The sequence below is a fragment of the Salvelinus namaycush genome, chromosome 18 (genome assembly GCF_016432855.1).
Source record: "Salvelinus namaycush isolate Seneca chromosome 18, SaNama_1.0, whole genome shotgun sequence".
In the NCBI taxonomy this organism is placed as follows: domain Eukaryota; kingdom Metazoa; phylum Chordata; class Actinopteri; order Salmoniformes; family Salmonidae; genus Salvelinus; species Salvelinus namaycush.
Genome location: NC_052324.1, coordinates 22,928,053 through 22,955,935, shown reverse-complemented (window position 1 = coordinate 22,955,935; position 27,883 = coordinate 22,928,053). Strand labels below are relative to the sequence as shown.

General features: G+C 45.0%; 1 protein-coding gene across 1 annotated transcript; it reads left to right on the top strand.

The window, feature by feature from the left end:
• Positions 1-1,031: 1,031 nt before the first annotated feature.
• On the top strand, positions 1,032-27,883 carry LOC120063245 (histone-lysine N-methyltransferase NSD3-like). Its single transcript, XM_039013491.1, has 23 exons — positions 1,032-1,334; positions 3,361-4,445; positions 4,657-4,816; positions 5,406-5,560; positions 8,423-9,046; positions 9,160-9,298; positions 9,473-9,573; positions 9,715-9,760; positions 9,886-10,016; positions 10,097-10,222; positions 10,534-10,660; positions 11,040-11,243; positions 11,365-11,544; positions 14,529-14,685; positions 15,657-15,859; positions 16,020-16,132; positions 16,869-17,015; positions 17,097-17,219; positions 17,548-17,664; positions 17,882-18,023; positions 19,152-19,258; positions 23,115-23,319; positions 23,508-27,883. Exons 2-23 carry the CDS (start codon positions 3,405-3,407, stop codon positions 23,774-23,776), a joined length of 4,617 nt encoding a protein of 1,538 aa, XP_038869419.1. The 5' UTR covers positions 1,032-1,334; positions 3,361-3,404; the 3' UTR covers positions 23,777-27,883.

Genomic DNA, 27,883 nt, shown 5'->3' with positions numbered 1-27,883 from the left:
TAACAAATACTGTATGATTTTACATTCTAATATGCATCAAAGAGCGGTACCGTAGCGCCAAGTGTAGGTCCAAAAGGCATCTTAAGAGCTTCTACACCAAGCCATAAGACCGCTAAACAGTTAATCAAATGGTTACCTGGACTATTTGCATTACCCCCCTGTAAATAGCCTCGTTATTGTTATTTTTATTGTTTCTCTTTTATTTTTTACTCTAGTTTATTTAGTCAAGATTTTTCTTAAGTCTTATTTTTCTTAAAAATGCATTGTTGGTTGAGGGCTTGAAAGTTAGCATTCGGCGCATGTGACAAATAACATTTGATTTGGTTTGAAGAGTGGGCAGGTGCTATAAAATGGCACATATGGTCAAACCAAAGTACATAGACATTGAACTCACTGTATGCCTCACAATTTGCACACAGGCTAGTGTAGGCTATTATAGTAAGTTATACATTATATAAGACTACACTATGAAATATATAGCCTACACACTATTGATATATATATAGCCTGCACACTAGTGCCTTTCTCACATTTCTATGTTGAGGTACAGTAGCCTATGTTTTATTATCTGTCAGGTTTACTAAATCTGCTGAGTGCAGTCAAGGCCTCCTGGGCCATTATGTCCTCTTAACCTTTCATGCCATAATACATGGGCTGGGCTATCTATCATATCATGATCGTTCCACATTGATTATTTCAGAGAATATTTTTTTTCAATTAAGAGAATATCTAAACAGGAATTTATATTTTCACCATATATTTAGGACATGATGTTTGACATTAGGCCATATGGGCTGGCCCAATTTGTTTCTGTTTACATAGCTTATACCAACGTTATCCAGACCTAACTTATGTATACAATATTTTTGCTGTATTTTATTTGTCATTGTTTTCCTAATAGGCCTGTATTTTTATTCTGCTGCTGAGATGTTCTCTAAACGATTAGAACTACACATCCCGGTTTGCGCCTGGTTGTGTGACCCCCACCAATCGGGAGCTTGTGATTTGGCGCTGAGCGAGACAGACAAGGCCCAAAGCAGGGTGCTTTTGTTACAGCTGAAGGAAGAGGGAGCCAGTAAAATGAAAATACATAAGGGGGCGAGATCATTCCCACCAAGATTCCGCAAAATACTAGGCCTTAGGTTCTACAGCAAATAGACAAGACATGGAGACCGAGCAGTGACCGTAAATTGCCCCTATTAATGAATTGCGTTAGAAACGGAGAGGCCTGCATTCTAATATTTTCCCAAGATTTTTTATTTTATCCCTTTTTGTAATTTGCACAAGGAAGCGCAGATATCTGGTGTATGTGTTTAGAATGGGACACGCTGAAGGTATTGACATTTTATTTTAATACATCTCGCGACTCTCACAGCATCTATCGTTCTCCGTTCTCATAATCTTTCTCATTGATAAACAGCTTGCTGACATCCTAACTGTGCATTTAGCAAAGGTTTTCGCCGTGTGGATTTAGGTTTATATTTCAACATTTTCTTCAAACGAATGATGGAGGTGTTATCACGATAGACAATTTGATTTAAAGGGGCAAAGGCAGCCATATTGGCAACAATGTATAGCTTCCTTTGCCATCTTGTTTCTAGTCTTCCGCGTCGTATTGAAATGTCAACATACATGAGTAAACATTGCGGACGTGTCAGAATGCAAGAACATCGTCTCGGCTTTAGATACGTGTTTTTATATTGACACGATATTTCATTTGCCAGTGTTCATGAGAGCTAACTACGCTAGCTAGATAAAAACATCGCAGCAGAACAGTGCACAGCACGGCTGCTAATGATGCAGTTCAATCACTCAGTACAATGTAACAATATTTCAGTCTGTGTGCGCGTCGTTTTCTTCAATAAAGTGACCCCAGTGTTACAGTGTATCAACTCGTGTATACAAAGCTGGACTGCGTGATCTACATTACTTTATATTCTCATCCAGCAGTAGTAGCTGTGATACATATTAATGAGAATGAATTTCCCCTTATATCACCTTGTGAATGGCAATAAAGGCTGCTTTATCTCAATCAAATCCAGGTTTAGTCGACACCAAAAAAGGACACATTGATTCAAGGTTATTTTGTGCATGTAACAACGTTATGACACTTTATTTAACTGTTCAATTTCGGAATCAATGTATTATTACTGTAATTATCACTGTATTATCCCTGTACTTCTGTCTCACCCAGGGCATGGGAGCTTGGCCATCTAGGCTATGCTTTCACATCTAGAGCTGTTTGACTGAATGAAATGTGTAGGTCCTGCCTACACATTAATAGTACATTGCATTTATTCATGGTGGTTTGAGATCAAACAATATTATTTTTTTTAGAAGTGAAATTAAGGATTTCTCATATTTTGGCAGAGGCAAAAACAAAGGCATTTATTAGGTACACACAGTCTATTTATACTGCTTGAACTGACCAGGAAAAACTCTGTGCCCTAAACTGTAGGCTATCACTCTGACTGTATAGGCAATCATAAGAGGGTTTTTCCTGATCAGGTCACAAGGTCAGAAAAACTACCATAACTACAACAACGGTTAACTTAAATAACCACAACATTGCCTACTACCGTGCAATCATTATGAGTCGTTCAGAACTGCTAATTGTGCCTGTGCTGTTTGAGTGATGAGTTGCATTCTTTGGCACTCAAAGGTTGGCTCTGATGTCTCCACTACTGGCAGGGATCTCTCATATTATACAGACATTACACAGAGTTACTGTGGCCCCTGAGACTATGGCAGCCTAGCTCATTCAGTCAGTGTTTCCCAAAACGTATATCTCATAGCGTGATGATCTTGATCTACATTTTTATTATTTTGGTAATCTATCTGTACGTGAACATTTACCAGTTGAGTATCAGGACACTAATAGTGTTTAAGATTAGGACACTAATAACAACTTTATAACATTAAAGTTAATTAGAGGCCAGCCTTTAAAATGATGGGGGAAAGCAAAGCGTTCAGCAGACATATTTTTGTTAATTCAGTGCACACTGTGCAGGGAGCTCTTAGGTCTTATTATGGGAAAGCGATTTCAAGCATGAAAACATTTAGATCAGTTTTATTATTTGATGCATCGAAAGAATATCGCACCAGTTCTCATCAGAACAGTCTGTGCCTTTCCTTACCAGTAGGATTAGATTAGATATATAGACAGTTCTGTTATCTCGTTATACTGTAAATCACATTATTTCTCTACCTGGAATGATTGATAAACATTTCTTACCCTTGATTAAAAAAGATAGATGCACAGTAGTAGATCTGATTGTTCTTTCAGTCACATCCTTTCTAACGTCATATCAACCCATATCAATATATCAAGCCCTCTCCTATGTGTCTGTCCTCTTCCAGGTCCAGCCAGAGAACAGGACAGTTAAGGATGCAGGAGCACAACAATGGATTTCTCCTTTTCTTTCATGCAAGGGATCATGGGAAATACAATTCAGCAACCCCCTCAGCTCATTGACTCAGCCAACATCCGTCAGGAGGGCGCCTACGACACCGGTAGCGATGAGGGCGGAGGCCCCTCCTACGACACTGCCCTGGAAGCAGAGTTCTCCTACCCGCCCTCGGCCTCCGAGGACATGCCCCCAGTCTCCAACGGTTACCCTCCTGGGCTGGGGCTGTACGAGCCCCAGGCCAAGTTCTCCATGTACCCCCAGTTTCCCAACGGCTCGGCCAACGGCTATGGGGCCATCCGGGGCTACGGAGAGCACTGCCTCATGCCTGGGGAGGGAACGGTCCTGAGGGCACCTGTCCTCCAAGAGAGACCCTGCTCCCCTCTGTCTCCTCCACCTTCACACCACCCACACCCCCACCTCCACCTCCATCACCCTCATTATCACCATCCTCATCACTACCACCCTCAACCTCACCCACATCCCTACCCTCACAGCCCTCTGCCCCTGCCCTCCCAACACCACCTCCCCCCACCACCTCACCTCATGTCCCACGTTCTCCCCACTCCTCCCCCGTTACTCTTGCCCTCCACCAGCCCTCCCCCCTCCCTCCTGGACAGCACCTCCTCCTCACATCCCCCTCACACCCCCCCTGCTCCCTCCAGCGGGATCCTGAAGAAGACCAGCTCTCCAGAGATCAAACTGAAGATCATAAAGACGTACCAGAACGGGAGAGAGCTGTTTGAGTCTGCGCTGTGTGGAGACCTGCTGCAGGAGTCCCAGGCCAGCGAGGACTCCCAGACCCACAGCAGACACGAGACGAAGAAGGAGAATAGGAAAAATACAGCCAGTCTGCTGGAGCAAGAAGAAGGGCAGGAGCAAGACCAGGAGCAGCCACAGGGGGGAACTATAGGGCAGGCCAGGGACATCCAGACCCACACCCAGGCCCAGACCCAGACCCAGCCACGGGAGCTGCCTGTGGGGCAGACTGAGAAGCCACAGAAGACCCCCATCAAAGCAGATCCCAAGGCACCTAAGGCAAGTGTTGGTTTGCGCCTTCTCTGTTGGTTGAGGTCATCCAGTGCGATTAATTCACTATTCAGTACTCAAAGAGTAACTGTTTCAACAGTTTCAGACATCTGAAAATAAGGGATTAGTGGACAATTGCATACACCCATCTGATTCTTTTAAATCATGACTTCCTGTTGTTAATTGAGTGTATGTGTTTTCTCTCCCTCCTGTACTGTAGGTCCAGAAGCAGTACCCTACAGTGATAACAGGTACAGGTTGCTATAAGAACCACGAGGTGGGGGACCTGGTGTGGGCCAAAGTGGGTACCTACCCCTGGTGGCCCTGCATGGTCTCCTGTGACCCCCAGATGAACGTCCACACACGCATCAACACCCGAGGTGAACAAACACACACACACACACACACACACACACTGCTGTCATGGAGCATGTCATGGAGCATAAAATGTGTATACTTTTTTCCAAATTAAAATCGAATCAAATTTCATTTGTCTCAAGCGCCAAATACAACAGTGAAATGCTTACTTACAAGCCCTGAACCAACAATGCAGTTTTAAGAAAAATACGTGTTAAGTAAAAAATAGATAAGTAAAAAAAAAAAAGAAATAAAAGTAACAAATAATTAAAGAGCAGCAGTAAAATAACTATAGCAAGGCTATATACCTGGGGTACCGGTAAAGAGTCAATGTGCGGGGGGCACTGGTTAGTCGAGGTAATATGTGCATGTAGGTAGAGTTAAAGTGACTGCATAGATAATAAACAGAATAGCAGCAGCGTAAAGGCGGGGGGGCAATGCAAATAGTCTGGGTAGCCATTTGATTAGCTGTTCAGGAGTCTTATGGCTTGGGGGTAGAAGCTGTTGAGAAGCCTTTTGGACCGAGACTTGGCACTCCAGTACAGCACTTATAGACATAACTGTTTAAAAGCCTCTAACTGCTGTCTGCCTGTGTCCCTCCTGGCCCTCCAGGTCACAGAGAGTACCATGTGCAGTTCTTTGGCAGTGTGGCAGAGCGGGCCTGGGTCCATGAGAAGAGAGTGGTCATGTACCAGGGAGAACACCAGTTTGATGAGCTGCAGGCTGAGACTCTACGCAAGACCACCAAGACAGCAGAGAGACACAAGGTAGAGACACAGCACTGCATGGCCTGACAAGTATACCCTCCTCACACTCTGGACACTGGTTTAAAGAGTAACTTTAATGAAGAAGAGAAAAAAAGAATCGAAAACTAGATGTTTTAGACTTAGTTATTGTTAAACATGTAAATTCTGGTCATCATTTTGACAGTGATATATTTTGGTCTTTTAGTAGTAAATCTAGCTCTTTTTGCTCCTAGCGGTCCAACTCTACCATTGAAATCTTGAGAAGGTGCCTCTCTTCAGGGATCATCAAATAGATTCAACTGTGGGCCGATCTTTTCTTGAGCGGATAAAACATAATCATTTCAAAACTTGCTTGCATTTGTATAAGATCACATATATCTCTATGCATGGGAATACTTTGGAACAGATTTCCAAAATAAAATCACTTGGAGCTGATTTGCTGGTGTTTTTACAGTATTTTGTGCCCAGAAATAAAAATAAATAAATAAATATATTTCTTATAAATATAAAAATATATATTTTTTGCTAAACAAACTTGGGGTGCCAAATAAAATCACCCGCGGGCCAAGTGTCACGTGGGTCGCCAGTTGGGGAACCCTGCTCTACGTCATCTCAAGAGAGGGGTTCAGAATAAAATCCACTCCCTTCTAGATGTGCTGGGTGGTACCACCTCAAGGCTCACTATAAAAGCAGGTGACAGGAAATTATTTGGCAATGGTTTTGTTAAGTGGAGTGTGTCAATCAATATACAGTGCATTCGGAAAGGATTCAGACCCCTTGACTTTTTCCACATTTTGTTACGTTACAGCCTTATTCTAACATGGGCTAAATAAATATGTTTCCTCATCAATCTACACAAAATACCCCATAGGTATATCCCAACAGGTTTTTAGATATGTTTGTAAATCTATTAAAAATAAAAATCAGTACCTATGTACATAAGTATTCAGACCCTTTGCTATGAGACTGAGCATCCTGTTTCCATTGATCATCCTTTAGGTATTTCTACAACTTGATTGGAGTCCACCTGTGGTAAATTCAATTGATTGGACATGATTTGGAAAGGCACACACCAGTCTATATAAGGACCCACAGTTAACAGTGCATGTCAGAGCAAAAACCAAGCCATGAGGTTGAAGGAATGGTCCTTAGTGCTCCGACACATGATTGTGTCAAGGCACAGATCTGTGGAAGGGTACAAAAACAATTCTGCAGCATTGAAGGTCCCCAAGAACACAGTGGCCTCCATCATTCTTAAATGGAAGTAGTTTGGAACCACCAAGACTCTTGGCCACCCGGCCAAACTGAGCAATCGGGAGAATGGCATTGGTCAGGGAGGTGACCAAGAACCCGATGGTTACTTTGACAGAGCTCCAGAGTTCCTCTGTGGAGATGAGAGAACCTTCCAGAAGGACAACCATCTCTGCAGCACTCCACCAATCAGGCCTTAATGGTAAAGTGGCCAGACGGAAGCCACTCCTCAGTAAAAGGCACATGACAGCCCGCTTGGACTTTGCCAAAAGGCACCTAAAAGACTCTCAAACCACGATAAACAAGATTCTCTGGTCTGATGAAACTAAGACTGAAATCCTTGGCCTGAGTGCCAAGCCGAGGAAGTCTGGAGGAAACCTGGCACTATCCCTACGGTGACACATGGTGGTGACAGCATCATGCTGAGGGGATATTTTTCAGGGGCAGGGACTGGGAGACTAGTCAGTATCGAAGGAAAGATGAAGTACAGAGAGATCCTTGTTGAAAACCTGCTCCAGATCACTTAGGACCTCAGACTGGGGCGAAGGTTCACCTTCCAACAGGTCAAGACCCTAAGCACACAGCCAATACAACACAAGAGTGGCTTCAGGACAAGTCTCTGAATGTCCTTGAGTGGCTCAGCCAGAGCCCGGACTTGAACCCAATCGAACATCTCTGAAGTGACCCTAAAATAGCTGTGCAATGACTCTCCCCATCCAACCTGACAGAGCTTGAGAGGATCTGCAGAGAAGAATGGGAGAAACTCCCCAAATACCGGTGTGCCAAGTTTGTAGCGTCATACCCAAGAAGACTCAAGGCGGTAATCGCTGCCAAGGGTGCTTCAAAAAAGTAAAGGGTCTGAATACTTATGTAAATGTGATATTTCAGTTTATTATTTTTTATAAATTTGCTAACATTTATAAAAAACTGTTTTTGCTTTGTCATTATGGTGTGTAGACTGATAAGGGGAAAAAACGATTTAATCCATTTTAGAATAAGTCTGTAACAACAAAATTGTGAAATAGTTAAGGGGTCTGAATACTTTCCGCAAGGCACATTTATTTTGTATTTTTGTTTATTAAACGGTAAGCAAAAACATTGAATTTGGTCATATGCGGATATGACCAAATTCAATGTTTTTGCTTACCGTTTAATAAACAAAAATACATAGTTTGTCAAGATCGGTGTGGAAGAACTTGACTGGCCTGCACAGAGCTCTGACCTCAACATCATCGAGCACCTTTGGGATGAATTGGAACGCCGACAGCGAGACAGGCCTAATCGTCCAACATCAGTGCCTGACCTCACTTAAGCTCTTGTAACTGAATGGAAGAAAGTCCCCGCAGCAATGTTCCACCATCTAGTGGAAAGCCTTCAGAAGAGTGGAGGCTGTTATAGCAGAAAAGGGGGGATCAACTCCATATTAAGGCCCATGATTTTGGAATGAGATGTTCGATAGGCAGGTGTCCACATACTTTTGGTGAAGTAGTGTAAGAAGAGTCTACTTTTAATAACTCTGATTATGTAGTTTTGTTTTCATACTAATCTTAGTTGAATGCACTGACTGGATAAGAGCGTCTTCCAAAATGACTACAATGTAATGTAAATTGTATGTATGTATGTGTGTGTCAGCTGATGAAGCCCTTCCCCCAGAGAGAGCGTGCTCAGTGGGAGGTGGGCGTCGGCCATGCAGAGGACGCCTTCCTGATGACGCAGCAGGAACGCATCGACAACTATACCTTCATCTATGTCGACCCCGACCCCAACGCCCCCCCGCCCACCAAGAAGACCCCTGTCAGGGCTGCCAGCCGCACCCAAAGCTCCTCCAGCTCAACCAGTAAGAAAGAAGAAGGAGCAGTGACATCACCGGACCGGGCGGAGCCAGCCAGAAGACAGCCTCGTAGGCAGTGTAGTGTTCCTAATGCAGACAACCCAGCCGACCTCAAAACCTCGGAGGGAGAAAAGGACCAGCGCGGGGACCCTGGACAGCCCATCCCCCCAGCCCGGAAGACCCAGTCTGAAGCACGGGGAACCCAGGAGTCCTGTGCCCCGGTACGGGCCTGGAAGACAGCCGCTGCCAGGAAGCTGCTGCCTCTCTCCATCACAATGAAGAAACTAAATGTAAAGATCACCAAGTGTGACCAAATGTGGCCTCTGCTAAAAAGGAAGTCCCTGCCCTCACCACAGAGGGAGAGAGAGGTGGAGAGGGAGGACGGAGAGGGCCGGCAGGCCGATCTGGGATCTTTTTCAGCAGAGGTGGGTGCTCTCTATTTGTCTAGACATCCTAGTTGACAATGATGTTAAAAGTTGTTGTCGCTCTAAACTGAATTGAAGCATTTATTTCTAAGTGGAGTTTTTTTTCTCTCCAGCAGGGCTGTAGAGTTAAGCCAGAACCCAGTCCAGAGGAAGAGGGTGATGAGGAGAGAAAGGAGAAGGAGGAGAAGAGAAGTGACCAGGAAGCAGCACAGCACACCTCCTCTCCTGGGTCTCAGCAGAGCACCCCACCAGGTACATAACACTTCTACAGCAGTGTTTGTGCATGCGTGTGTATGCACATGTGTTTGGACGTTTTCTGGCTGCTGGAATATGTAAATATTGTGTTGGTGTGAATATGTTCCCCAATATGTTCCCCACAGATCAGACCTTTAACCAGGTGTTTAACCAGGTGTCTCCTTCCTGTAGGTTCTCAGGAGCGTAAGCAGCAGCGTAGGTCAGTGAGGAGCAGATCTGAGTCAGAGAAAGGCTGTGAGGCCGTTCCCAAGAAGAAGACCAAAAAGGAACAGGTACCAACCTGCTGCTACCACCTACTGTTCTGTTCCCCTCTGTAGTGTAGCATGTTATTTCACTCTGTTCTCTAGAGGAGGATTACAATACAACATAAAGATATTCAACATCCCTCTCTCGCTTTCTCTGTCTCCCTGCAGGCTGAGATGGCTCCTGAGACCACTCTGAGAACAGGCTCACAGAAAGGTAGAGACTCCAGCTCTGTCCTATGACTCTCTTTCCCATCCTGCTCTAAGCATACTGGCTTTGTTTAACGTGTTGGGGGAAGCAGTGTTGTGGAGGTGTGTGTTAACGTGTGGTGTGGTGTGTAGGAGCCAGTGAGATCTCGGATGCCTGTAAGCCTCTGAAGAAACGCAGCAGAGCCTCCACAGACGTAGAGATGGCCTCCTCTCAGTACAGAGACACATCCGACTCTGACTCTAGAGGCCTCAACGACCCCCAGGTAAACAGACACACACATGCAAACACACACACAGACAGATAGACACACACTCACTCACTCATGCTCTCTCTCCTATGTAGAGTCTGTTTGGGAAGAGTTTGGACAGCCCAGCAGCAGTAGATGCCGACGCGTCAGACAGCCAGTCAGTGGATTCCAGTCTGTCCAGACAAGGAAGCAGCACAGCCAAGAGAGACACTGTCTGCCAGGTAGGCCAAGAGAGACACTGTCTGCCAGGTAGGCCAAGAGAGACACTGTCTGCCAGGTAGGCCAAGAGAGACACTGTCTGCCAGGTAGGCCAAGAGGGACACTGTCTGCCAGGTAGGCCAAGAGAGACACTGTCTGCCAGGTAGGCCAAGAGAGACACTGTCTGCCAGGTAGGCCAAGAGGTCTCCTGTCCCAGCCCTTGTCCTATTGTCTGTCTTTCTTCCTACTTTTCTCTCTCTGCTCTCTGTGTCTTTTTAAATAGCTGATACAAAAAAAAGGTTTTATACCCCGTTGGTGATAACTCTTCCTCTAGATCTGTGAGGTGTATGGAGAGGGTCTGGTGTCGTGTGAGGGGGACTGCTGTCGGCTGTTCCATCTGGAGTGCCTGGGCCTCACCTTCCTACCTGAGGGCACATTTACCTGTCTGGAATGTAGAAACGGTGAGACACGACACGATGTCACAACGTATACACTATGCATTTACATCCTAATCATTACTTGACCTGCACAACCATTAGACAAGTTCTCTTTGATTGCTCCTTTCATCTTTACAGTCTCATTTAGGCTGAAATGGCTGAAAGGATTATTCAAGTTATTCCAAGACACATCCTTCTACTTTGTGAATGCTAATGAAGCCATGAGTGTGAACAGAGAAAATACTGCTCAAGCCCTGATTATGCAAATGACCGTACAGACAAATCTATGTGTGATTTCAGCCCGGCAGCCTAATTAACATTGAGAGATTTCTCTGATGGAGGAACCTTTGTCTCTGACACACACGCTCTCCCTTCCTCTCTCTGCCCCCTCCCTCCTCTCTAGGCTCTCACTCGTGTTTCAGCTGTAAGACGGGGGGAGGGGAGGTGTTGCGCTGCTCTGTGGTTGGCTGCGGGCGATATTACCATGATGACTGCGTGCACAAACTCCCTGGCACTGTGGGAGGGGGTACTGGCGGGGGGTTCCACTGCCCCCAACATACCTGCACCACCTGCTGCCTGGAGAGAGACCTGCACCAAGCTGCCAAAGGTAGGGGGCAGAACACTGGTCTAGATGAAGGAGAGGAACGGAAGCCACGTTAAGCTTTTAAAAAATCCCTCAAATACTGTTAGTGTTATTCTCTCTCCCTCCCTTCCTCCCCTCTCCCTAGGACGTATGATGCGTTGTCTGCGCTGCCCGGTGGCGTACCACACAGGGGACAGCTGCGTGGCAGCGGGCAGTGTGGTCCTCACCCACCACATCATGATCTGCAGCAGCCATGGCATCACCAAGAGGAACGGCCTCCTCTCCTCACCCGTCAACGTGACCTGGTGCTTCCTCTGTGCCCGAGGTAAGATCTATCTTCCACTTTAGACCTCCTGTAGGGGTACCCACCCTGACTCACTCACCTTTTTCTGTGTCCCAAATGGCATCCTATTCACTATATAGTCCATTACTATTGACCAGGGCCCCTGACCCACTGTCTCTTTAAGGGAAGCTTCCAGATTCAGCCCCGTGGCTTCATAGTGCTTGGCTCTGGAGGACAGCAGGGGAGAGGGATGTTGCTTTGTCCTGCCCCTTAGGCAAGCGTTTGAGTGAATAGAGCCATAGCTACAACTTAACCAACTCCTTCTGTTCCTCTCAGGGTTAGCCAGAGCTTCCATTCACGTTGGTTCCTGTGATCATGGCCAGCCAATTGTGACCCTCTGTCTCTCTCTCTGACTCTGATCCCCTCTTCTCTAATCATTCAACTCTATAACACTTTATTTATTCCCATAGAGATAATTGATGTGTGATGCTCTCGCTGAGACCACAGAGGCTTAGCTGAACTCAGATACACCATAGCAGCAGGAGGGGGAGAGTACTGGTCCACTGAGCTCTGTCTGTGTTTGGAAAAAATGTCATTAAGCCTTCACTTATGATGCATTTGCCTGTTTGTGAATGTATTAGTGACATTTGTCCCCATGGTTACTAAAAGCAGTTGATTCTCAATTTTTTATAAGTGAAGTGCACTGTATATCTACAGTATTCTGTTTGGACGACTCTTTCATTTAACTTATTACTCCGTTTTTTTCTCTCGTTTATGTGTTCTAACAGCGTATGTGTTCTTTCTTTCCTGTGGAATCATGGGTACTGTAGTCTGATTGCGGCTCACCCCATCTCTTCCTGTGTGTCTTGTGTAGGACTGTTAGTGCAGGACCTTACTGACATCATATTAAGTTCATATGCCTATAAGTCCCACTACCTTCTGACTGAGTCAAATCGTGCTGAGTTGAAATTACCTATGATTCCCTCTTCTTGGACAGCTACCAAAAAGAATATTGGGAAAGGTAACAGAACTGTTTTACTCTCTCTCCCTTTTCCTACTGGTGCGTGTGTATGTATGTTAGTATGTGTGTTTTGAATGTGTCTAGACTTCCCACATTTGATTTGTTATTCCTCTTTATTGCTTGGTTCTGTCTCTAAAGTGTGAACAGACAATCTGCTGCTATTAATGCTACAACAGGGCTTAAAATAACCTGTCAGGGAGCCTAACATGCACAGGTTCAACAGGAACCACGTTAACAAAGTGTTACAGACATTAAGCTCGTCTCTGTGAAACGGTGGAATGAGGCACTTTGCACAAACCCAAAATAGAATCTGTACAAGCGGACCATAGCACACTGTAACATAACATCATCCCATTTCATCATCATCATTTGGAAGGGTGATGACCTGTCTCACTGGGTTATTGTACATCCTGTAAGGGGCTTGTTGCTGCTGAAGTCACAAACACGGTTATTTTACGCCCTGTCTGTCTGAGGGCTTGTTGCTGCTGAAGTCACAAACACGGTTATTTTACGCCCTGTCTGTCTGAGGGCTTGTTGCTGCTGAAGTCACAAACACGGTTATTTTACGCCCTGTCTGTCTGAGGGCTTGTTGCTGCTGAAGTCACAATCACGGTTATTTTACGCCCTGTCTGTCTGAGGGCTTGTTGCTGCTGAAGTCACAAACACGGTTATTTTACGCCCTGTCTGTCTGAGGGCTTGTTGCTGCTGAAGTCACAATCACGGTTATTTTACGCCCTGTCTGTCTGAGGGCTTGTTGCTGCTGAAGTCACAAACACGGTTATTTTACGCCCTGTCTGTCTGAGGGCTTGTTGCTGCTGAAGTCACAATCACGGTTATTTTACGCCCTGTCTGTCTGAGGGCTTGTTGCTGCTGAAGTCACAAATACGGTTATTTTACGACCTGTCTGTCTGAGGGCTTGTTGCTGCTGGAGGAACACAACTTCTTTGCTTTAGCACTTTGATCCTGTCGTCATCTGAAAGACTAAATCTAATGGTGTTATTTTGATGACTGCTAAGTTCTGTTTTTGAATGAAAATAATTGTCCCTCATTTATCTGCTGCTCTCACTTTACTGCGATCTGTCTTGGATGTTTGCTGTCTCGTTTTGAGGTTTTGCTTTGTTAAGGAGTTAATTATTCCAAGAAATATTGATTGTGATAGGTTATAGCTCATAGCAGTTATACTATTCCTCACAAGCACATCAATTCGATGAAGAAATCAATGTTTGAATAAAATGCTGACAGTCTTCCTTCTAGTTGTCATATAATGTGATTATTACTCATCAACGATATTACCCATTTGACATTTAAAACACATTCACAACCACATGCTGTTTAAATGAGATTCCATCCAAGACTATGTGGAGTACAGTGGTGCAGGGAATAGAAACATCCCCCTTTACAAGCAGGAGTGCATGGCAGCTTTGTGCCGTTCTGTTGTTTTGGTAATAGTTTGTTTGTGATTTATGGTTTATTTACAGATGTATTATTATCATGGGTGCTATAGCATGTGTTGTGATTGTACAATGGGCCTTGTACTCTAAACCTGCCTGTCAGACATTCCATTACACCATCAATGACTGACTGCTGAGGTAAAAGCAGAGGACCTCAGCATTGTCAACACTGCTTTCTCTTATCAAAATGGTGTCCACAACAGCATAGTTTTCATCTACATAAAGCAATCTTTATTATATTGTGGGAGTTAGAAATTATTCTAACAATGTGACTCGTTTGGGAAAGACTCAAGAGATATCTATCCTTAGCCACTTCTCATACACATGAAACGAGCGGATGCAATGTCACAATGGCTCCACCTAGTTCTCTGGAAGACTATATTACTTACTTGGGCAAAGCATTGCTCACAGTGTAAAGTGAAGTGGTTGAATGATTGGCATGCCTAAGGATGAGGCTTAGAGTGTGGTGGCCCCTAGTGCCCAGGTGTGGAAGTACATTCTCTAACCCTGTGCTGCTCTTTTCTCTCTCTACACAAACACACACACACCTGCAGGAGAGAAGCTGCTGTGCTGTGCATTGTGCCCGGCGTCGTTCCACCCAGAGTGTTTGGAGATGGAGATGCCAGAGGGGGCGTGGTCCTGCAGGGAGTGTAGGGCAGGAAAGAAACCCCACTACAAACAGATCGTCTGGGTCAAACTGGGAAACTACAGGTTAGCAGCATGAGTTGACGCATACCTAAAATATGTTGGAGAGGAGGTTACTAATGGTATAGTAAACATATGTAAAAAAATAAATGAAGATACTTGCATATGCTCCCAAAAATGTAATGGATAAACATCAAATGTTCCCATTTCCGACTCGTCCTCTCTGTCCCAACTGATGCCGGAACTTCTACAGACGTGTAAGCTGGAGCATTGGTACATTGTGGGAGGCAACCAGTCTGTCTAGAGTAGGAGTGTGCAAACTTTTTGGCTCGAGGGCCACATTGGGATTTTGAAATTCAACGGAGGGACGCATTTTTGTTAAAATGTATTTGTGGGGGCCTCCCGAGTGGCGCAGCAGTCTAAGGAACTGCATCGCAGTGCTTGAGGTGTCACTACAGACCCGGGTTTGATCCCAGGCTGTGTCACACCTGACCATGACTGGGAGACTCATGAGGCGGCGCACAATTGGCCCAGCGTTGTCCGGGTTAGGAGAGGTTTTGGCAGGCCGATATATCCTTGTCCCATCGTGCTCTAGCGACTCCTGTGGCGGGCCGGGCGCAGTGCACGCTGACCCGGTCACCAGGTGTACTGTGTTTCCTCCAACACATTGGTGCGGCTGGCTTCCAGGTTAAGCGGGCATTGTGTCAAGAGGCAGTGCGGCTTGGCCTGGTCGTGTTTCGGAGGACACACGGCTCTCGACCTTCACCTCTCCCGAGTCCTTACGGGAGTTGCAGCGATGAGACAAAACTGTAACTACTAATTGGATACCATGAAATTGGGGAGAAAAAAGGGCAAAAAAAGAAATTGGTATTAATGTCTCGCGGGCCAGATTGAAGTGCCCAGCGGGCCGTACCTTGCGCCCCCCCCCCCCCCCCCCCCCCCCCCCCCACCGCCACTTATAGCTAGCTGTAACTTCTGGACTGGTAACATTCTTTCTTTCCTGATCTTCCATGCTGTCCCCTGTCTCTCCCCGTCAGGTGGTGGCCAGCGGAGATCTGTAACCCTCGCCTGGTGCCTCCCAACATCCAGACGCTCCGTCACGACATCGGAGAATTCCCCGTCTTCTTCTTTGGTTCCCATGACTACTACTGGATCAACCAGGGCCGTGTGTTCCCCTACGTGGAGAACGACAAGACCCCTGTCACTGGCCAAATCAACATCAACAAGACCTTCAAGAAAGGTGAGGCCACCTTGGGCTCTGTACTCTGTGCTACAATAGATTGGGAATCGTCAAGGGAAACTATGAAATGGACTATTGGTTCTTGAGTGAAATGATAGTGCCTTGACCCTGAGTGTGTGAGACAGGCACCGTGTAAATCCATCCCTTCTGTGTGTGTCAGCTCTGGAGGAGGCTGCTCGCAGGTTCCAGGAGCTCAAGGCTCAGAGGGAGAGTAGGGAGGCCCTGGAGCAGGAACGCAACTCACGCAAACCCTCACCATACAAGTTCATCAAGGTAATACATCCAGTCATACTATATACACCCCAGTGGAGGCTGCTGAGGGGAGGACGGCTCATAATAATGGCTGGAACGGAGCAAATGGAATTGCATCAAACCATGTGTATGATCTATTTGATATCATTCCTCTGATTCCGCTCCAGCCACAACCACGAGCTCGTCTTCCCCAATTAAGGTGCCACCAACCTCCTGTGTTACACCCCTGCCCTACAAACACATACCCTGCCCTACAAACACATACCCTGCCCTACAAACACATACCCTGCCCTACAAACACATACCCTGCCCTACAAACACATACCCTGCCCTACAAACACATACCCTGCCCTACAAACACATACCCTGCCCTACAAATACACCCCTGCCCTACAAACACATACCCTGCCCTACAAATACATACCCTGCCCTACAAACACATACCCTGCCCTACAAACACATACCCTGCCCTACAAACACATACCCTGCCCTACAAACACATACCCTGCCCTACAAATACATACCCTGCCCTACAAACACATACCCTGCCCTACAAACACATACCCTGCCCTACAAACACATACCCTGCCCTACAAACACATACCCTGCCCTACAAATACATACCCTGCCCTACAAACACATACCCTGCCCTACAAATCTTCTGCCATATATAGTCTTGCTTTGCCGAACAAAATGTAATGAGCTGAATGAGACCTCTTTATATCTCATTGTGACATTGTTGTCATGTCTCTCTCAGTCCAACAAGCCAGTGGGAAAGGTGCAGGTGCACATAGCCGACCTGTCAGAAATCCCACGATGCAACTGTAAGCCCACAGACCAACACCCCTGCAGCCTGGACTCCCAATGTCTCAACCGCATGCTGCAGTATGAGTGTCACTCACAGGTTGGTGTGTGTGTGTGTTTGTGTGTGTGTGTGTGTGTGTTTGCGTGTGCAGCCCTATTCAGCCCTGTTTTCCTGTTCTAGGTGTGTCCAGCAGGTGATAGCTGTGAGAACCAATGCTTCTCGAAGCGTCTGTACTCTGAGACAGAAGTCATTAAGACAGAGGGTTGCGGCTGGGGCCTCAAGACCAACCAGGCCCTCAGGAAGGTGAGTGAGGTGTCACTGGGGTGGACGTAGTGTGGGGCCTGGTTATATTTCTATCCCTAGACCCTAACACTTTAGGTGTCCTTTGAAATTGACTGGCATTAGCAGCATTGTGAGGGTTCCACCTAGCCTGTCATATTGTTTGAACCTATCCAAACCTTTCAGATCTGTGAACAGGCTGAGGGCTTAGGGAACGGGGCTAAAGACCAAAATGGAACCGAGCCTGTGTTATGTGTAGCTCAGAGATGATTATTAATAACACCACAGGTGTGCTTTGTTGTAAGTATTGATGTGTATTGTGTTTTGTATGTGCTCTGTGCCTCTTCCGCAGGGAGATTTTGTGACAGAGTACGTGGGAGAGGTGATCGATTCAGAGGAGTGCCAGCAGCGAATCAAACGCGCTCATGAGAACCACGTGACCGACTTCTACATGCTCACTCTCACCAAGGTAATGACATTTTAGACTGTGTCCCAGTAGTCTGAAATGGGCTCCTTTAATTGACATCTCCACCTCATGACCGGTAATACATAGTATGTGTATGAATCTGTTAAGCTATTTGTCTCTCTCGCTGTTCAGTAGTGTGCGTCTCTTGGCTGTGTGTGGGGGGGTCTAACGGTGTGTATATGTCTAACTGCCTGTGTGTGTGTGCGTGTGTGTTCTTCAGGACCGGGTGATAGATGCCGGGCCCAAAGGGAACTCCTCTCGCTTCATTAACCACAGCTGCAGCCCCAACTGTGAGACACAGAAATGGACTGTCAACGGAGACATACGCATAGGCCTCTTCACCCTGTGTGACATGGAGGCTGGTGAGGAGAGCAGCACACACACGTTCTGTATCTTTGTTGATTGATCTCTCTGATCGATCTCCTGTCTCCTGCAGGCACTGAGCTGACGTTTAACTATAATAGTCTGTGTGTGTGTTCTGCAGGCACTGAGCTGACGTTTAACTATAATAGTCTGTGTGTGTGTTCTGCAGGCACTGAGCTGACGTTTAACTATAATAGTCTGTGTGTGTGTTCTGCAGGCACTGAGCTGACGTTTAACTATAATAGTCTGTGTGTGTGTTCTGCAGGCACTGAGCTGACGTTTAACTATAATAGTCTGTGTGTGTGTTCTGCAGGCATTGAGCTGACGTTTAACTATAATAGTCTGTGTGTGTGTTCTGCAGGCACTGAGCTGACGTTTAACTATAATAGTCTGTGTGTGTGTTCTGCAGGCACTGAGCTGACGTTTAACTATAATAGTCTGTGTGTGTGTTCTGCAGGCACTGAGCTGACGTTTAACTATAATAGTCTGTGTGTGTGTTCTGCAGGCACTGAGCTGACGTTTAACTATAATAGTCTGTGTGTGTGTTCTGCAGGCACTGAGCTGACGTTTAACTATAATAGTCTGTGTGTGTGTTCTGCAGGCACTGAGCTGACGTTTAACTATAATAGTCTGTGTGTGTGTTCTGCAGGCACTGAGCTGACGTTTAACTATAATAGTCTGTGTGTGTGTTCTGCAGGCACTGAGCTGACGTTTAACTATAATAGTCTGTGTGTGTGTTCTGCAGGCACTGAGCTGACGTTTAACTATAATAGTCTGTGTGTGTGTTCTGCAGGCACTGAGCTGACGTTTAACTATAATAGTCTTTGTGTGTGTTCTGCAGGCACTGAGCTGACGTTTAACTATAATAGTCTGTGTGTGTGTTCTGCAGGCACTGAGCTGACGTTTAACTATAATAGTCTGTGTGTGTGTTCTGCAGGCACTGAGCTGACGTTTAACTATAATAGTCTGTGTGTGTGTTCTGCAGGCACTGAGCTGACGTTTAACTATAATAGTCTGTGTGTGTTCTGCAGGCACTGAGCTGACGTTTAACTATAATAGTCTGTGTGTGTGTTCTGCAGGCACTGAGCTGACGTTTAACTATAATAGTCTGTGTGTGTGTTCTGCAGGCACTGAGCTGACGTTTAACTATAATCTGGACCTTATGGGTAACAGAAGGTCGTCGTGCCACTGTGGTGCTGAGAACTGCTCTGGCTTCCTGGGGGTGCGGCCTACGGTATGGGACAAACCCACATTCTCATTATGACAGCATCATGTAGGAATCAAGTAACATGTTACTGATGTCTCACCTTAACAGATCCCTTCTGTCCATGGTTTGTCTGCCATGTTGTCGAAATCAAATAAAATTTTATTGGTCACATACACATGGTTAGCAGATGTTAATGCGAGTGTAGCGAAATGTTTGTGCTTCTAGTTCCGACGGTGCAGTAATATTTAACAAGTAATCTTAACAAATTCACAACGACTACGTTATACGCACAAATGTAAAGGGATGAATAAGAATATGTACATATACAGTGGGGCAAAAAAGTATTTAGTCAGCCACCAATTGTGCAAGTTCTCCCACTTAAAAAGATGAGAGAGGCCTGTAATTTTCATCATAGGTACACTTCAACTATGACAGACAAAATGAGAGAAAAAATCCAGAAAATCACATTGTAGGATTTTTAATGAATTTATTTGCAAATTATGGTGGAAAATAAGTATTTGGTCACCTACAAACAAGCAAAATTTCTGTCTCTCACAGACCTGTAACTTCTTCTTTAAGACGCTCCTCTGTCCTCCACTCGTTACCTGTATTAATGGCACCTGTTTGAACTTGTTATCAGTATAAAAGACACCTGTCCACAACCTCAAACAGTCACACTCCAAACTCCACTATGGCCAAGACCAAAGAGCTGTCAAAGGACACCAGAAACAAAATTGTAGACCTGCACAAGGCTGGGAAGACTGAATCTGCAATAGGTAAGCAGCTTGGTTTGAAGAAATCAGCTGTGGGAGCAATTATTAGGAAATGGAAGACATACAAGACCACTGATAATCTCCCTCGATCTGGGGCTCCACGCAAGATCTCATCCGGTGGGGTCAAAATGATCACAAGAACGGTGAGCAAAAATCCCAGAACCACACGGGGGGACCTAGTGAATGACCTGCAGAGAGCTGGGACCAAAGTAACAAAGCCTACCATCAGTAACACACTACGCCGCCAGGGACTCAAATCCTGCAGTGCCAGACGTGTCCCCCTGCTTAAGCCAGTACATGTCCAGGCCCGTCTGAAGTTTGCTAGAGAGCATTTGGATGATCCAGAAGAAGATTGGGAGAATGTCATATGGTCAGATGAAACCAAAATATAACTTTTTGGTAAAAACTCAACTCGTCGTGTTTGGAGGACAAAGAATGCTGAGTTGCATCCAAAGAACACCATACCTACTGTGAAGCATGGGGGTGGAAACATCATGCTTTGGGGCTGTTTTTCTGTAAAGGGACCAGGACGATTGATCCGTGTAAAGGAAAGAATGAATGGGGCCATGTATCGTGAGATTTTGAGTGAAAACCTCCTTCCATCAGCAAGGGCATTGAAGATGAATCGTGGCTGGGTCTTTCAGCATGACAATGATCCCAAACACACCGCCCGGGCAACGAAGGAGTGGCTTCGTAAGAAGCATTTCATGGTCCTGGAGTGGCCTAGCCAGTCTCCAGATCTCAACCCCATAGAAATCTTTTGGAGGTAGTTGAAAGTCTGTGTTGCCCAGCAACAGCCCCAAAACATCACTGCTCTAGAGGAGATCTGCATGGAGGAATGGGCCAAAATACCAGCAACAGTGTATGAAAACCTTGTGAAGACGACGTACAGAAAACGTTTGACCTCTGTCATTGCCAACAAAGGGTATATAACAAAGTATTGAGATAAACTTTTGTTATTGACCAAATACTTATTTTCCACCATAATTTGCAAATAAATTCATTAAAAATCCTACAATGTGATTTTCTGGATTTTTTTTTCTCATTTTGTCTGTCATAGTTGAAGTGTACCTATGATGAAAATTACAGGCCTCTCTCATCTTTTTAAGTGGGAGAACTTGCACAATTGGTGGCTGACTAAATACTTTTTTGCCCCACTGTAACTATATGGATGAGCTATGGCTGTGCGGCATAGGCAAGATGCAGTAGATGATATATAATACAGTATATACATATGAGATGAGTAATGTAGGATATGTAAACATTATTAAAGTGGCGTTATTTAAAGTGACTAGTGATACCTTTATTAAATCAATTTATTAAAGTGGCCAGAGATTTGAGTCTGTATGTTGGCAGCAGCCTCTCTATGTTAGTGATGGCTGTTTAACAGTCTGATGGCCTTGAGATAGAAGCTGTTTTTCAGTCTCTTGGTCCCAGCTTTGATGCACCTGTACTGACCTCGCCTTCTGGATGATAGCGGGGTGAACAGGCAGTGGCTCGGGTGTTGTTGTCCTTGATGATCTTTTTAGCCTTCCTGTGACATCGGGTGGTGTAGGTGTCCTGGAGGTCAGGTAGCTTGCCCCCGGTGATGCGTTGTGCAGACCGCACTACCCTCTGGAGAGCCTTGCGGTTGAGGGCGGTGCAGTTGCCGTACCAGGCGGTGATACAGTCAGACAGGATGCTCTCGATTGTGCACCTGTAAAAGTTTGTCAGGGTTTTTCAGCCTCCTGAGGTTGAAGAGGCGCTGTTGCGCATTCTTCACCACACTGTCTGTGTGGGTGCACCATTTCAGATTGTCTGTGATGTGTACGCCCAGGAACTTAAAACTTTCCACCTTCTCCACTACTGTACCATCAATGTGGATAGAGGGGTGCTCCCTTTGCTGTTTCCCGAAGTCCACAATCATCTTCTTTGTTTTGTTGACGTTGAGTGAGAGGTTATTTTCCTGACACCACACTCCGAGGGCCCTCACCTCCTCCCTGTAGGCCGTCTCGTCGTTGTTGGTAATCAAGCCTACCATTGTAGTGTCGTCTGCAAACTTGATGATTGAGTTGGAGGCGTGCATGGCCACGCAGTCGTGGGTGAACAGGGCGTACAGGAGAGGGCTGAGAACGCACCCTTGTGGGGCACCAGTGTTGAGGATCAGCGGGGTGGAGATGTTGTTTCCTACCTTCACCACCTGGGGGCGGACCGTCAGAAAGTCCAGGACCCAGTTGCACAGGGCGGGGTCGAGACCCAGGGCCTCGAGTTTAATGATGAGTTTGGAGGGTACTATGGTGTTAAATGCTGCGCTGTAGTCCAGCATATTTACATAGGTATTCCCCTTGTCTAGATGGGATAGGGCAGTGTGCAGTGTGGTGGCGATTGCGTCGTCTGTGGACCTATTGGGGCGGTAAGCAAATTGGAGTGGGTCTAGGGTATCAGGTAAGGTAGAGGTGATGTGGTCCTTGACTAGTCTCTCAAAGCACTTTATGATGACAGAAGTGAGTGCTACGGGCGATAGTCATTTAGTTCAGTTACCTTAGCTTTCTTGGGAACAGGAACAATGGTAGCCATCTTGAAGCATGTGGGGACAACAGACTGGGAAAGGGATTGATTGAATATGTCCGTAAACACACCAGCCAGCTGGTCTGTGCATACTCTGATGACACGGCTGGGGATGCCATCTGGGCTGGCAGCCTTGCAAGGGTTAATACGTTTAAATGTTTTACTCATGTTGGCCACGGTGAAAGAGAGCCCACGGGCTTTGGTAGCGGGCCGTGGCACTGTATTGTCCTCAAAGCGAGCAAAGAAGTTGTTTCATTTGTCTGGGAGCAAGACGTCGATATCCGCGTTGGGGCTGGTTTCCTTTTTGTAATCCGTGATTGACTGTAGACCCTGCCACATACGTCTCGTGTCTGAGCCGTCGCAATTCAACGGCTCAGACACTAGATGTATGTGGCAGGGTCTACATTCAATCACGGAGAACACCTAAAGGGTTAGTCTGGTGATATAAAAGCTGGCCTAGTAGGGCTGATAACTCCTCTCTCTCAGCTTTAACTAGGTCATTTTTCAGAATGTCCACTCTGAGCGGATTGTTAAACAACGTTGTTTTTCTGTCTGTCCATCAGAGTGCGGTGGTGATGGAGAAGGAGGAGAAGGCGAGGAACGCTAAACTGAAGCCCAAGAAGCGTAAGCTGCGACCGGAGGGGAAACACACACATGAGTACATCTGTTTCTGCTGTGGAGAGGGAGGAGAGCTGGTCATGTGTGACAAGAAGGACTGTCCTAAAGCTTACCACCTGCTGTGTCTCAACCTCACCAAACCTCCATATGGTACGCACCCTCTGTCTGTCTCTCTCTCTCTGTGTGTGTGTGTGTGTGTGTGTGTGTGTGTGTGTGTGTGTGTGTGTGTGTGTGTGTGTGTGTGTGTGTGTGTGTGTGTGTGTGTGTGTGTGTGTGTGTGTGTGTGTGTGTGTGTGTGTGTCTATAAGTCAGTAGTAACCTTTTCTTTGTGTGTTTAGGCCGTTGGGAGTGCCCATGGCATGACTGCAGTGTGTGTGGTGTCCTAGCCTCATCCCTCTGTGACTTCTGCCCTCGCTCCTTCTGCCGGGAACATGAGGGGGGGGCTCTCAGCCCCTCTACCCTAGAGGGCCGCCCCTGCTGCTCCAACCACAACCCCCTCAGTCCCCTGGGCCCCAACATCAACCCTGCACACACTCACACACACCCCCCTGGCACGGTCAGCGTCAAAGAGGAGCCACAGGACCCTGAGGAGGAGCACAGCCAGTAGGACTGAGAGTGAAGCTGTCTCAAATAGCACCCTAATTCCTATATAGTGCACTAGAAATGTAGCACTATACCTTTATGGAATAGGGTGTGATTAGAGATGTGCCCTCAGGTGAGATAGACCAGAACTGCAGCCACCAGTTACACTTGAGATTCCCATGGGCTGATGTGAGCGGTGAGAGTTGTTCTATATCAGAGATCGGAGCAGAGCTCCTCTGTGTTTAAGGATAGGGGGAGTGGAGGAGAGGGCAAGGGGAGATGGAGAGGTGTGCCCATAGCCCTGCCTTTCTCTCCGGCCGCTGACATCACCCCAAACACCCAGTGTTTCAGTTTCAACACTTCATGATTCTGTCATTTCTAGAGGCGTGGAAACTCAGTTAGTGTTCTTATGTTCTTGGTTAATCAGCACTTTGAATAACTCAGTGAGGGGGAAGAAGAGTGGGTGTAAACCTCCCTCCATCATGCTGCTTTTCTCTTTGTTTACTTCCTGTGAGCTGGGGTTGTTTGGCGCCCGTTGCCAGAGGCCAGGTGCCGTTTCACACCCTTAGAAGGCTTTGCTGTGTGTTGATGAGACAGCAGAGCCAGGCCCAACACTCCTCTGCAACCCTCATCACTCCAAACATGATCTATTATCCCTATCTAGCTCTCCTTTCACAACGAGAAGAAAATCAGATTTGTGCAATTTTCAGGACTACACACTACATTCCGACATTCCTTATACCGGTTTTTGATATACTTATGAGTATAGATGAATATAAATATATATATATATATATATATATATGTATATGTTTGTTAATGTTTACAGACAGATTATCTCACTTCATCTCGGTGAGTGGTGTATTATTGTTTGTTTGTTTAGGTGTTTAGCAATGAGCAGATCTCCTTGTGAATATAGTCCTTCTAATAAGGTGAATTATAATGGCTTATAGTGTAATGGTATGACATCACATCATCATTACATGTAAGATCCATTCGCCAGTTCCCCAGTCTCACTCTCCATTGTGTACATAATTGGCTCCTATTGTAAACCACAGAAGAAGAGGGGAGACATCAGTGTTATCCACAGCCCCCTTCACTGTATATCTATGGAAACAGAAATAGAAAGGCAGTTTAGGAGAGGAAGTTGCATTTCATTAAAATTGAGAGGTTAAGCAGCTTACGTTTGGTGATGATTTCCTCCTAAGTGAGTATTATACAGATATGATCCCAGTCTGTTTGTACACAGTACTGCAGCCCGCCTAGAGGGATTCTTATTTCCAATACACTGACCTGACAGATAGGTGGCTGTTCATTGGCCTTGTGTGCAGTAATGTAAGTGATGGTGTGTGTACTGTACTGTGCACTCAAATGTTTTGTTTTAAATTGTTCTGCTAAACCTTTTTAAAGCACTTTCACCATTTATTGCTACATACTTTAGGTACGTCATAACATACATGTATATAGTAGAACATATGACATTGTACATGCTTGAAATGGATACCTCTTTTCTGTAGTAATGTTGGAATTTTAAACTGTATTGTAACTTCTGCTATAGGTCCAACGACATGATCCAAATATCTTTGAGAGACTGAAAACGTTCTCTGACACAAGTTACTGCCGTCCACACTTTCTATTCTTTGCCCTAGTAGAACGACTAACGCCCTCATCTTAATTCAAGGTGTTAAGTACATTCAGTGGGTATTTATTTTCACTTTTTGTATGACTGTGTGCATCTCCACAAATTGGTACAATGAAAATATCATATTCTACAAACATATACATGTATTATGTAAAGTGTTTTTAATCTCTCATCCTCCTATGACAGATTTTTACAATTATATCACACCATTTTTATACTAGTTGATTTATGTATCAAAAACACCTATTGGAAAATCGCTCCCTCCCAAAGTATTAAGTAACATATACTATGAAACAATAGGGAGCTTTACAATTGATGATTCTGTGTGTAGTTGTCTAATACATTTACCATGTTTTCTATTAGTGTAATGATTCCACAATGTTTAACAGCTGCTCATATGCCAGGCTGGCTGTGTTGTGACTCTTTACTGATGTTGAAGCAGTTAAAAGCAAGTGAAAATTGTGATGTGAAGTAACCGAGCACTTCATTCAGCCTAAACTCGCATTATCATGATAAAACTACAAGATTAGTCTGAGCCTGTGCTTTCTCTTCTCTGGTACGTTACCGACTGATTATGATTATGCCCGTAAAACGATAGCTCACCCAAAAAGTTTGTCAAACGTTTCTATACCTCTGTTGTTTAGTGTCAAGCTGTCCACATTCAACGTCTGTCTTAACAAAATATAAATTAGATTGTGCCAAAATCTTCTATTCATTTCGAATTGAAGCATGCTGAATTCTCCTAATGCATAAACCAGGTTAAACTCGACAGAATGGAATATGGACTCAGTTAGACTTAAGTGGAAGTATGGAAACGTCTATCAAATTAGATTTTAGGGTAAACTAACACTTTAATAGACATACTGCTCTCAAACCTGCCAAATTATCGTTTTTTTTTTCAGATAGGTGTTCGATTTAGATCATTTCAGTACTGGTCCGCACAGCGCAGTATGGGGTGCATCAATGCACTTTTCCATATTTTTAACAAACTTTTAAAACTTGAAATATATTTCTTTCTTTCTTTACATTCTTTATTTTTGTATTTGTTCATGTTTTGTACTACAGTGCAATGTGTTCAAGAACTTCATGAGTATTTTACTGATAACTGATTTGACATGGTAGATGATAGATATTCGGCCTATTCAGACAAATTTCAGATCCTGTACAGGAGTCACTAGTCTCTAACCTTCTCTAACCGTCACTAAGTGAACATGTAAACCAGACCATTGTACACTCACCCCAACACACACCAGCAATTTGTGTAGAACTGCAAACTGCAAACTACCCCTTCCCCTGCAAAACACCCCTTCCATTCTGAAAGAAGCGCAAATCTGTTCTGAATCTGTTCTTTTATCTGTTGGGGATATCTTTTGTATGCATTTTTGAAGCTACTTTATTATGTTAAAAACAACCACATGTTAATGCTCTTTTATGTCATTGTATTGTCTTTTTATCCTCTTGGTATCGCACAGAGATTATCAAGGCCAAACCAAATAACCCTTATTTTTTGCACCTCCTTTTGAACTTACTCACTTTATGCCAGTTGAACTTGAACACATCATTCAGCCTAGTATAGTCTGAGTGTGTGTTGCAGGTTGTCATTCTGTTTGTCACCGACATTATCGATTTGACCCATGTTTATACATGATCATATAGTGGCCATACTTTAGGAAAGACAGTTGGTTCTCACTGAAAGGGATGTCAGACAGTAGGGTTACGAAGATTAAGCTATCAAAGTATTATCCAACACAGACTTTGAAAGTGGCCCTCTCTGAGTCATATGTTTCTGTTCTACACCTTTCAGTTATTGTTTATTTTGTGCAATACTAGTTGTTATTTCTGTCATTACATGTGATTGACATGCTCTCCCAGATATTAGGAGGAACAGTGATTTCAGAAGAACTAATTTCACCACAGTAATGTAGTGAAAGTGCTCTGGTGAATCTGCTGGGGTCGTACCCAAAGCCATATATTTTAGAGAGTTGGGCCAACTTTTAAAATGTTTATTATTGTTCTAATTCTAGACATTCAGTTACATAGCATTGTTTATGGCTGCCATAGAATATTGTTGTGTCATGTAAAATGCATCATAATGCAGAAACCTCAGTGTCCCAACTCCTAAATATATGGCTCTGGTCGTACCCATCTCTCGATGTTGCTTCAATGAAAAATTGGATGAACAAAAAGTTACCATATTATTTTACTGTTCAGCAGCCTGTGTTATATTGCATAATGTTAAGACTTGTACATAGATTGCATTGAACTTGCATAGGATCATGTTACTGTGGCGTGCTATTGCCTGTAAAATGTTGCTTCTAAATATGTGTGACTGTGAGGATGACACTCTTTTTGTACATGACTGTCTTTTTATTTCAAACAATTGATTCTGTCTTTTCATTCTAAATGAGGTTGTGAGGTTGAGTTGGAGCTGAGGAGTTCAGACATGCCTGAAGTTTGACTTAAATAAAGCTGTACTGTGTCTCAGTGGAA

Excerpts from the sequence above, each read along its gene's own strand:
- LOC120063245 (XM_039013491.1), top strand. The coding sequence starts at position 3,405 with ATGGATTTCTCCTTTTCTTTCATGCAAGGGATCATGGGAAATACAATT. Across the intron at positions 11,545-14,528 it reads GTGCTTCCTCTGTGCCCGAG|GAGAGAAGCTGCTGTGCTGT; the intron begins GTAAGATCTATC and ends ACACACCTGCAG. Across the intron at positions 23,320-23,507 it reads CCTCACCAAACCTCCATATG|GCCGTTGGGAGTGCCCATGG; the intron begins GTACGCACCCTC and ends TTGTGTGTTTAG.